At 29.9% G+C, this 12387-nt stretch overlaps 1 protein-coding gene and 1 pseudogene across 1 annotated transcript; one reads left to right on the top strand and one right to left on the bottom strand.

Moving 5' to 3' along the window:
• Positions 1 to 10: 10 nt before the first annotated feature.
• Positions 11 to 4855, top strand: LOC118645127 (annotated as a pseudogene).
• An 845-nt stretch (positions 4856 to 5700) lies between these two features.
• Positions 5701 to 8591, bottom strand: LOC118645204 (dehydrodolichyl diphosphate synthase complex subunit DHDDS-like). The gene is made up of 5 exons (XM_036285838.1): positions 8316 to 8591; positions 6852 to 7013; positions 6633 to 6781; positions 6089 to 6273; positions 5701 to 5982 (listed from the first exon to the last, which is right to left on the bottom strand). The coding sequence occupies exons 1-5, from the start codon at positions 8474 to 8476 to the stop codon at positions 5740 to 5742; spliced, it is 900 nt and encodes a 299-aa protein (XP_036141731.1). The 5' UTR covers positions 8477 to 8591; the 3' UTR covers positions 5701 to 5739.
• Between the last annotated feature and the right edge of the window lie 3796 nt (positions 8592 to 12387).

Genomic DNA, 12387 nt, shown 5'->3' with positions numbered 1-12387 from the left:
TGTGTGTGTGTGTGTGTGTGTGTGTGTGTGTACGTCAAATTCAATACATATATTATGTCACAGCAAAGGATTGATCAATCTTCAAAAAACTTTTCGTGACTACCATTCTTTCTTCTCAGAAGCTCAAAAATTTAATCAGGCATATATAACAAAAAGTATAGAAAATATAAATTTGATAAGAACAGATATATATGATATTAAATAATTGGCTTGTAATTAACTATAATTTTATTCATAATTTAATAATTGTTGTCCATTGTTAAAGTTTTCGAACGTTGTATTGCAACAAGAAGAATGGCTTTTTCCACAACTAAAAAAATTTTGATTTGGATGACATTGAAGAAAGAACACCAGGGGATGATGGCAGTGTGGCCCGACGTTATTCGCGATATTACGGAAGTGGTTACAAATTTAAACATTCCTGATGTTGATAAATGGTTGGAAAAAGTAAGTCATTATTGATAAAACATACAATATTATACAATAATCAATCCAAGCAAAAAATATTTAAAGTTCTTTTTATGGTTTTATTAATTGAGCCTAGAATAAATTCTTTAAAATAATCATATATAACATGAAATAATTTAATGTAAAATATATTATAAACAGTTTATATAAGATTTAAAATAAAATTTTACTGAAGGCAATAACAAAAAAATTTGTCAAAACAAATTATTATAAATATGTTAAGAAACCCGAAAGGGAAGTAAATAAGAATAGTGACATTTTATGTAAAAAAAAACGCCAAGTGTTTTAATAACACAAAAATAAACCTATAATGGTCGAATAAAATAAAAAATAACAGCGTATATTATATATTAATAAGAGATTTGCATATTAATATATTTATAATCTGCATATAATACAGGTATTACAGTATAATGTCCCAACAACAAAGAAACTTTTTGGTTTATCATTAATCTATTTTTATAAATCGCTAGTACCTAAGGAACAACAGACAGAAGATAATATTCGCTTAATGCGAATTTTAGCATGGTGTGTAGAAATGGTACGTAATTCTATTCTTTTTTCCATGATTTGTAATATCTTTTAAAAACAAGTTTGATTTAATTAAACACGAGATAATAATATAATTTATACATATTTAAGTCCAAAAATAGTACACTGACGCAAAAAAAGAGACAAAAATTTTGACCAAATTTTTAAGCAATTTTTAAAGTTATGCAACTTTGCGAAAAATCATCCAAATTATATGAACTTTTTTTAAATTAAGGCAAAGACTCTACTTTAAGAATTCCTAGGCAAAAGTTTGATTTGTTAAGTGTGAACCTTTTGTATCGTATAAAAACCAAACGTTTTTTTTTTTTAATTGAAAAAAGTAAAAGTTTGTTATCATTTTTCACAAGTTTCTCGTTAAAATCTTGCTAATATTAATCCAGATTCTTAAAGTCTTTTTTAAGCAATTAAAAAAAACATGTCGATACGATGTTTTTTGTTGATTGCATCCGAGTTTGAAATTTGCACTGCATTTTAGGGTATTTTAGTGAATAAATACAGTATTTTTTGATTATTGTGAATTTTGAGTATCAGTATGATATTGCACATTGATTTTATTCGTGTTTAACTCAATCATACCTCTGTCATCAAAGTGACCCGATGTGCACCATGTTGTGAAAAATGATAACAAATTTTTACTTTTTTTTATTAAAAAAAAAATATATTTGCTTTTCATGCCATACAAAAGGTTCACACTTAACAAATCAAACTTTCATCTAGGAATTCCCAAAGTAGAGTCTTTGCCCTTTAATTAAAAAAGAAGTACATGTAATTTGGATAATTTTTCGCAAAGTTGCATCACTTTGAAGATTGCCTAAAAATTCGATCAAAATTTTGTTTCGTTTTTTTTGCGCCAGTGTACATTGTGCAATGGCAGCAACTTTAATAGAAAACATAAAATATTGCGAGTATGAATAATAATATTGACACATTTATTGCTACACAGATATTATCCCATTTAGTCATAATCGACGACGTCATGGATGAATCATCATTTCGTCGAGGCCAACCATGTTGGTATCGGTACAATAATATTGGTTTAATGGCAATCAATGACGGTTTATTATTAGAGAGCGCTGTGTATTATTTAATTAAAAACATTTTAAAGGAAAAGAATGTTATATTAATTTAGTGGAAACATACCAAGATGTAAGTAAATATCATACAATATTGTGTCTGATGTAGATATTAGTTTGTCTTCCTCGTTTCTTTTTTAATCAAACAATTAATTATGAAAATATTTTACAGGCTATTTTCAAGACACAACTAGGTCAGACTTTAAATATGTACTTGATTAAATGCAATAAGAAGCCTAATGATTTAATAAATCTGGATCTATTTACAATGAATCGATTTAGTTTACTTGCTATATATAAAACATATTTATTAGTTACACCAATATTTTCAGCAATGCATTTTGTAAGTTTGCCTGATTTCTTTTTATATAAATAAAATTTTTCGTCTTTGATGACGATAATGCACTATAATGTTATTTAATGTAGGCTGGAATAAAAGATCCGGAGATGTTCAAAGAAGCAAAAAACATCATGTTAGACATTGGGTATTTAATACAAATTCGAGACGATTATTTAGGCTGCTATGAAAGTTATGAAACTATCCGAAAAATAAGTACTGATATAGAAGAAGGAAAATGTTCGTGGGTAATTGTTACGGCTCTTCAACGCGTCACTCCAGAACAGCGTAAAATTTTAGAAGTGAATATTAATGATTATATGATTTTTGTTAAATGTTTTCGTCAAACGTTGTCAAATTAATTTATCTTTTTATTTTTATTTTTTTCCACACAGGAATGTTACGGAGTTTCGGATCCAGAGAAAGTGAGACGCGTGAAACAGCTCTTCACTGATCTAGATTTGCCGAACATATATTCTAAACACGAAAAAAAAATATACAATCAAATAAATGAACGAATGCAGCAAATATCATGTGGAATTCTACGCAATAATTTTTTTAATTTATTAGAAATAATTTGTCACAAGGAGGAATGTTATTTTTAAACTGTCAATTTAGAAACATGTATTTTTTTCAAGGAAGAGTCCAACATAGGTTATTTAGGGTGATTTATATATATAATCACCCTAAATATTCTATTTTCTTATGTTCACACAAATATAAAATCTTTATTTTAATTAAATCTCGCAGAAAATAATAAATATTTTTATGTATAGTATTTGTATAACATTGTATATGTATGTATAACCCTTTTATTTTTTATGTATGTGTATATATTATATATAGGAATAATATATATAATAAGAAAAATAATGTTTTTGTAACATGTGTGTCGAAAGTGGTCCTATTTATGATCTTTTACTGGGCCGCAAAGTTGCCAAATGAGCACAGACAATTTTCTTGCAAAACTCATTTCTCTATCAATCAAACGAGAGGAAATGTTATGCAGGAATTATTTTTCCACAACTATCCCCTCACGCTTGATCACACTTCTCCCAATTTTTTTCACACTTCTCCCAACTTTTGTTTTCATTCTCATACTCACGTTGTATTACAGGTACATCATCTCGCGACATGCATCTATAATATATACATATAACAACTCGAGTTGAGATCTCTGATTACATTATAATCTCCACGAGTGTAAAGTAAACATTTATTTAATTTAAACTGTTTGAACTGATAACTATATAGTTCTTAGTTGTTCTTAACTATGGGAGCTTTTTAGCAAGAGACTCAAAAATTGACACAGGAATAATTTTGTCCTTGTCTCTCACTGAATATCAAACAAAGACAGAAATACTGCTGTGTCAATTTGTGTCACTTGCTGGAAAGCTCCCTATAAATTCGAGAGCACACACACCTTTTCAATTAAAAAGTATGACTTTTTGCAATAAATATGATTCGACTATTATCAGCTATTAATTACAACCGTATTTAATCCAAAATAAGTGGGGTACGTTGCGGATTCCCTAGAAGTACTGTCAGTTGGTGAATTTAGCAAGTGGATTGAATGAGTGGCTTTCACTTGGACACAGTACAATTGGACACAGTGCAAATGGACACAAAATAATGTACATACACCGTACATTTTTACACCGTAACCATGGTCATACACACACACACACACACACACACACACGAAAAGTGCAAAAGGAGCCTTTGGCCCTCCTCCCGCACCCGCCCCATTGGTAAGAGTGCCCTAAACAGAAGGGTATAGAAATGTATGGTGTACAACTTTGCGTGTATAACTTTACGGTGTACAAAATTTCTGTGTCCAAATAAACCGTGTCCATTTGAACCGTGTACATTAGTTTGTGTCCATCTGCAACGTGTCCATCTACACTGTGTCCAATTGTACTGTGTCCAAGTGAACCATTCCCGATTGAATAAGTGATCTAAAAATGATACATGAGTAGTTCAGAAAAATGTCCATAGACCAGTTGCGGGCAGAAGCTTGTAAAATCGGCCTGATGCCTCTGGAGAACAAAGAGTAGCAATTAATTGCGTCCATAATGACGCACATGAAAAAAACCAATCTGAAGGAGTCGCGTAAAGATGAACCATTGACAAGTAGACAAGGTTCCAAAGACTATTAGATTTGATCAGATTCACTAACAGTGGATGGATCGCGTATAAATGAAACCATTAGCTGGGCAAAACACAACGGAGGCCGCGGTCATAGGTACCTGCAGATACGCTGATCAATTGATGACTGTTGAGATATAGCAATAGATGCAAATACAATTGTTGCAGCAATTATTGCAAACAATGGACTCAAGTAACACAGGTAACTCTTAAGAGTTAATTATCTGGGTTAGCAATTATTTAATTTCTTCAAGAATGTACATACATATATATATCACGTATGAAAAAAAAAATGAAAAAATGCTATAGAAGAAAATGAATAATTTTTTATTGCTTTAATTGTTCAATGTTTCAATAATAGTTTTTATTAATTTTAGAAATTTTACAAATTTAATTAAAACTTGTTGTTATTTATTTTCTAAAACAACTTATACGTAATTCGAAGTATATTGTATCGTTCGAGACTATAAACAACAAAACAAAAAAGTCTAAATTTTGATATTAGTTTTCCCAAACAATTATCTTTATTTAAATATATTTGACTATAATTATATGTGATTATAAATTTATATATGTATAATTTTACTATATATTTTAATTTTACTGATATACAAGATATAAAACGATTTAATTGCTGTAATAATTTGAAAGACATAATTTGATATAAAGTAGAATAAAATTACTTAACCCAGATAACACAGAAAATTTATCATTAATATTTATAAATATTTTACAAATTTATTTTAAAAAAATATTTTTTAATGATTATTTTTTATAAACCATTTAGAAATGATACAAAAATTATAATCAACAATATATAAAATATATTTTTAAAATGTACTGAAAAATATTTATGATATATAAACCCGAAATATTTTTATATTCTTTAATAACAATAGTATAACTATTTATTTTAAATATTTTCTTAAATATTTATCATAATTTTTTTTATACTTGGCAAACTCGAATATAAAAATATGTACAAAATATTTATCATAAATATTTTTTCTTATAAATATTTTATAAATATTTTATAAATATTTTGTAATATCTGGGAAGTAAATTGTACTATATACAAAATTGTATAATAAAAAATTGATTTAAAGCAAAATACACATAACAAAATTTTCAGCATCTTTTACTGACACTTATTAGAATATTTCAGACATTTTCAGAACTTAATTGCTCGTAATTATTGCTGATATTTTCAATCATAGTTTTGCGTTCGTGATGTATTTTATCAACAAACATAGATACTCTACTATTATGCACAATAGGTTTTAAATTATTCTTAACTTTTCGCAAGTCAGAACAGCTTTGGTAATAAAAGATTGCAGCGAGCAATTTCCATGGAGTTAACTCAGGCCATAAAACATCGGTAAAGTAAATGCAAGTGTTAGAAATCTAAAACAAATAAACAAAATTATTTTATATATGTATACATGCAAGCCTACTTTAATAAGTTATAAAAAAAAGTATATTTTAGTCACAAAATAAAATATCTTCTTACTTGCCACGTGAGAAAGTCACTAAGTCGAAATTCTCCGGAAGTACGAATTAATAAATCTGGATTTGAGGATTTGTAAGTGTATAAGCAATTAGAAATCAAATCTTCGTTAATATCTTCTGGTAAGATATTTTTATGTTTTATACCTTTTAATATGTCTTTAATTGCATGAGTAAGTTCATCCCTTGCTGCAGATAAAAAATATGAAAATACACACACACACACACACACACACACACACACACACACACACACACACACACATATGTATGTACATAAGTATAAAATATAATAAAAAATGTAATACTTTTACATTCACTTTTAGTATAACATATAAGGGTGTGAATATAAATATGTATGATAAAGTTTATACATGCATAAAAGAAAGCAATATTTAGATACTTTATTATTGTCTTTTATGGAATAGAGTGAATGCATTCGAACAAAATAGCCAACTTCTTATACGTATAATACAATATACTACATTTTTCATTTATTTTTAGTATAACAAAAGAGTGAGAACATAAATAAATATGGTAAAACTTACATGTATAAGAGTAAGCTATATTTAAAATTATTTTATTATTATCCTTCGTGGCGATCATACATTGAGCAATTATTTGGCATACATCTTTTGGAAGCAAGGACCAGTTACCAAACACACGAATGCAAACTCCAGCGTCCTTCAGTTTGTCTCTGGAAATTATATATTAGTAACGAGATTTAAAATTGTGTCGCCATATAACGTCTAAATTAAAATACATACAATTCTTCTAAAAAACCTTTGAACTTCTGCCTGCTAAGATCAATGAGATCATTGACTTCTTCTTCACTACGATTGAAGTTATTTATGCTAAAAGCATAAACTGTGATCTCTGTAATACCAAGTTCCAAGCCCCATTTCAATGCTTTCATCAGTATTTTAAATCTGTCATAAACAAAATATACTGAGCAACAAAATTAACGCAACAAAAGTTTTTACCAAAATTTCACTCAATTTCAAATAATCGTAACTTCGCGAAAACTTATCGTATTTTAAAATTCTTTTTTTCATTTAAAAGCTTGAAGTCTCTACTTTAAAGAGCATTTGTCAGATTTTGTATCTCTCCTTTTCCCTTTTCGGCATCGCTTCAAAAATAAGAATGTGTTTTGTCTTCAAAAATTTTTATACTTTGACGCGCTTCAGGGGGTGCAGTGAATTTTTCTCGTAAATTTTATTAAAATTATCGTAAAATATGAACCTTTCACTACAAATTGGGAAAAAATTGAAGTCTGTACGATTTTTTTATTAAAATTTTAAGAAAAAATGATTATTTTGACTTTTATCGCTTGTTACTCGTGAACAGATCAACGTACAACGTAAAAAAGCATTGGAAAGCTGAAAGTTTGCACTTTTAAATGCTATTATTAATTTTTTCCTAGATTTATTTTTTCTAACAATAAATTGCGTTTAAAAATTACGTAAAAAATTGCATATTTTACGGTTTTCATCTAGTTCAATGTACTGTCGTGAAGAAAGATCCAATCACATCGCTAAAACAAAGTTTAATAGTACGATTACTCCCCAGTAATAAACACTGTTTATGTTCTTTGATCAATTACTGCTTGTAAACGTTCTCATATGTTTATGCACCTCTCAATAATTTTCTGCGGAATTTTGTGTTAAATTTGCCTAAGCGCTTTTCCCAACTTATCAATTAACATTTGAAAGTGCAAATTTTCAGTTCTTCATTGTTTTTTGCGGAGCTGTACGTTAATCTATTCACAAGTAATAAGCGATGAAATTCAAAATGACCATTTTTTCTTAAAATCTTAATAACTCCACCAAAAAAAATCATACAGACTTCAATTTTTTTCAATTTGTAAGGAAAAGTTGATATTTTACAATAATTTTTATAAAATTCACGAGAAAAGTTCACTGCACCCCGTGGAGCACGTCAAAGTATGAAAATTTTTGAAGACAAAACACATTCTTACTTTTAAAGAGATGCCGAAAAGGGAAAAGGAGAGAATCAAAATCTGACAAATGCTCTTTAAAATAGGGACTTCAAGCTTTAAAATGAAAAAAAGAACTTTTTAAAACGATTAGTTTTCGCGAAGTTACGATTATTTGAAGTTGAGTGAAATTTTTGCAAAAATTTTTGTTGCGTTAATTTTGTTGCTCAGTGTATAATATATGACATGAATACAACCACCATACATATTTGCAAACTTTTTCGAAGATACATACCCCTTTGAGTGTCCCTCTTTCTTGGCTATGCTTCTTTTATTTGCGTAACGTCTGTTACCATCCATGATAAACGCCACGTGTGTAGGTATCTCGCCAGTCTTAATGATCCTTAAAACCAGGTATCTCACCCAATTCAAAATGCGTTGTAATATCCACGACATCAAATTTTATGTATAGGTATTCGAAAATGTACAATCTATCCTCGGCGGATTGTCAAACTTGCTATGTCAATAATAGTCATTGAATGCCTCATATATAGTGCTAATTGATTAACACGATATGACTATATTATTAGTTGCTAGTAGTAGGGTATATAGAGGTAGGGGAGAACCGGTCCGCGTCAGGAGTCCGTTTGGGAAGGGAGGGGGAAAGGACCGCAATAATAAAATCTTACCCTAGATACTTGTCAACAAGATGTCTCATTAAGAAGCGACCTCACCCTTACGAAGGGAAGGAAAAAAACTACAGCAAAATACAGAAAATAATATTACAGGAACTACATAAAAGTATTAAGTATTACACGAAATTACAGGCTGAAATATTGTATATTCTGTAATATTTTTGCACTACACGTTCGGATTACAGGAAAATAATCTGTAATATCTTTCCTGTAATATCTAGCCTGTAATATATTGCCTTTAATATATTGCCGAGATTACAGGATAATAGCCTGTAATATCACAGCGGGATTACAGGAAAATAATCTGTAAAGTATAATTATCCATAGAAAAAAATATATAATATGAAATAATGGAAAAAATCATTTATTTAAGAATTACGTGCATGAAATTTGTACGTTGTTCGTGGCCGGTCATCCAATGTGGTTAAAAAGTGATACAATAAATCTAATAAATTTCAAACAATATTTATGGAAATAATTTATATGATAAGACTCACTATCTCAAATTTCATGAATTGATGGTGGCATTACATATTTAATGCATTACACGCGTGTAGTAGTGTATTACATTTTGTAGATTACACGTGTAGTATATTACACATGTAGTGGATTACACACTTCATGGGCTAGACGTGTATTCCGTATTATAGGGATTTCACGCACTGTAGTAACAACAGCGTGTAATAACTACAGATTACTGTGATCCTTTCTGTGATAGCTACAGAGAGTCCTGTAATAACTACACAACTATAATATTTATTAGCTGTAGTTTCTTTCCGTAAGGGCAGACAGCACAAAGACGTCTAAAAGACGATTAAAAGATGACAAAGAGTAACCGCAAAAACACACGTTTTTTCGTCCATTTTTTACACTCGAATTTCAAATCGAACTATGTGCCAATCAATTCTATGATGAGACATTAATCTTAGAAAAAATTTAAATTGAGCATAGGGGTAGTTTTGGAGATACGGGAGATTAAAGTGACTAAATTGTCACTATTCTCAATATTGTCCAAGCACTGTATACACAAGAAAAAGGTCAATACTTCTTTGATAACAGTGGGGATTTTACTAGAATTAGTCAAAATGGTTTTCTGACTCCTCCATCCGTTGTTTAGTATTTTAAGGGTTGTTTAATATTTAAAAGTACCATCAATACAGTTTTTATTGAATTTCTTGAAAACAAATGCAGATACGAAAGAATGTTTTAGACAAAAGTTGTTTGTCTTAAAATTTTGCACAAAAAAGGTCGTAATGCCTATTATTACCCCACTACCACTCAAAGCTTGACGGCTGAACGCGGTCGCGCGTCACGTGATAGTAAGAAGTGTACGTACATGTGCGCTCAGCTGTCCACTACACAGTTTTTCTACGCACAATATATCCATGTACAATTTTTAATTCAAGAATAATTCTTGTGCAAAGTTTTTCCACGTACAATTTTTTTGTGTACGATATATCTGTGTAGAATATTCTGATCGTGTACAATTATTTTGTGTAGAATATGATCAGTGCCAAAAAAGTTGCTAGCTAGCTGCTATGTTGAAAAACTGACGTAAGAAAAGAACAATGACTTTTCTTTCAAAAAATTCATTGTTTTTTTCGTTTTTTTAGGAATAGTAATTGATACATTGCATCGATACATTGCGATGCATCGCAAGTAACGTTCTGAGCGCACACGTACATACACTTCTTACTACCACGTGACGCGCGAGCGGCGGCTCGGCCGTCAAGCTTCGAGTGGTAGTGGGGTAATATTAGACATCACGACCTTTTTTGTGTAGAATTTTAAGACAAACAACTTTTGCCTAAAACATTCTTTTGTGTCTGCATTTGTTTTCAAGAAATTCAATAAAAACTGTTTTGAAGATAGTTTTAAATATTAAACAACCCTTAGAATACTAAACAACACGGATGGAGAAGTCAGAAAATCATTTTGACTAATTCTAGTAAAATCCCCACTGTTATCAAAGAAGTATTGATCTCTTTCTTGTGTATACAGTGCTTGGACAATATTGAGAATAGTGAGAATATAATCACTTTAACCTCCCGTATTTCCGAACTACCCCTATGCTCAACTTAAATTTTTTCTGAGATTAATGTCCCATCATATAGAATTGATTGGCACATAGTTTGATTTGAAATTCGAGAGGAAAAAATGGGCGAAATTTGCCGTCACTCTTTCCGTCATGGACATCTTTCAGGTAAAGCTTATAGTCGACGAAAAGATGACTAAAAGACGACTTATGTCCCACAAAAAGTCATCTTATAGCCGAAACGGAAAGATGACTGAAAGATGTCTGATATTAGACATCTTTTAGTCATCTTTTACAGTTGCATTATAAACATGTTTTTATTCTTAATATTTTTAACAAATCTGTTTTATGAGAATAAAGTGTAAATAAAGTTTTAAATTTGATAAATATATATATGCTAGCTTTTTTCTTTTCTCCCTTTTTCTATCTTTTTGGGAGAAGGTAGGGGGAAATTCATTTATGCATACTCGTCACGTGTACCGTTTTGTTGGGTCGTGTGGGACTCCCAAAGTTTCTTTTCCTCGCGGCTGTTTCCCGTTTTTTTTTTTGTTTTTTTCAAAATTCAACTGCAACCTTCTGCCTTGGACTACGCACTAAAACCCCCTCCTTTTTTTCTCTTCTTCTTTTTCTTTTCTTTTTTCTAAATAATCTCTATGCTATATTTCACCCCTTCCTTTCTTTGTTCTTTCTTAATTACTCGTTAATTTTTTTTATCTTTTGTCTCTTTTTCTGTTTTTTTTCTTTTTTTTTCTCTTTTTTATTTTCCTTTTTTCCCCTTTTTTCTTTTTTCTTTTTCTCTGTTCTATTAATAGATTATTTTATAACATCTCTCTGTATATTACATGTTTTGTATAAACTTTTTTCACTTTTTTCACTAAGTTTTCCCTGATTCCCTTTTTCTTCTATCTTAATTTTTACATTTTCTCTTTTTGTTGCTTTTGAAAATGCCACATATAGTTGACCATGTGCAAATACTGGATTTGTTAAATATATTCCGACTTTTTCTAAAGTCTGTCCTTGTGACTTTTATTGTCATTGCAAATGATACTCGTATTGGAAATTGTCTTCTTTTAAATTTAAATAGTAATTCCAATCACTTTTTACTAAATCTATTCTTGGAATGATGACAATCTGTCTTTGTTCTGTTTGAATCTCTCCATAAATTTATTTTTTAATTTGTTACGATCAATCTTGTTCCATTGCATAATCTTTCTTTTGTATTTTAATTTGTATTTAAATTTGTATTTAAATTTGTATTTAAAGGACCCCGTACAAAACGTATGAAAAATTGAATTTAGCTGAAACTTTGTAGATTTGTAGTATATGTGATCCTGATGAAAAATTCTCATGGACCCAACTCGATTTATGAAGGAGTTTAAGCTTCGAAGATCGTCAAAGGTATAAAATAGGTGATTGCTGCCGCCACTGTGTAGGCAACCATATGTGAATTATTTCTTCTCTTATCTTTTCTGTACTCTCCTTTTTACTTTCTATCTTCTCTCGCTTCTCTTTTTCCCCTTCTTTCTTCTTTCCCCTATTCACCGTTCTCTCCTTCGGGTTCTCTCGCCGGATTCTGCGGCGTAAAACTTTCTGCTGCAAGACTTTCCATTGGGAGCAATATGCTGTGGCTGCTTTTC

Source organism: Monomorium pharaonis, chromosome 4 (genome assembly GCF_013373865.1).
Source record: "Monomorium pharaonis isolate MP-MQ-018 chromosome 4, ASM1337386v2, whole genome shotgun sequence".
Lineage (NCBI taxonomy): Eukaryota > Metazoa > Arthropoda > Insecta > Hymenoptera > Formicidae > Monomorium > Monomorium pharaonis.
The sequence above is the reverse complement of the archived record's forward strand: the minus strand, read 5'-3'. Positions and strand labels throughout refer to the sequence as shown.

Bases quoted from the DNA above. Each gene is read 5' to 3' on its own strand.
- LOC118645204 (XM_036285838.1), bottom strand. From the start codon at position 8,476: ATGTCGTGGATATTACAACGCATTTTGAATTGGGTGAGATACCTGGTT. The intron at 7,014-8,315 runs GTATGTATCTTC...TGTTTATGACAG, and splicing joins AAAGAGGGACACTCAAAGGG to ATTTAAAATACTGATGAAAG. The intron at 6,782-6,851 runs GTATGTATTTTA...TATAATTTCCAG, and splicing joins AAAGGTTTTTTAGAAGAATT to AGACAAACTGAAGGACGCTG.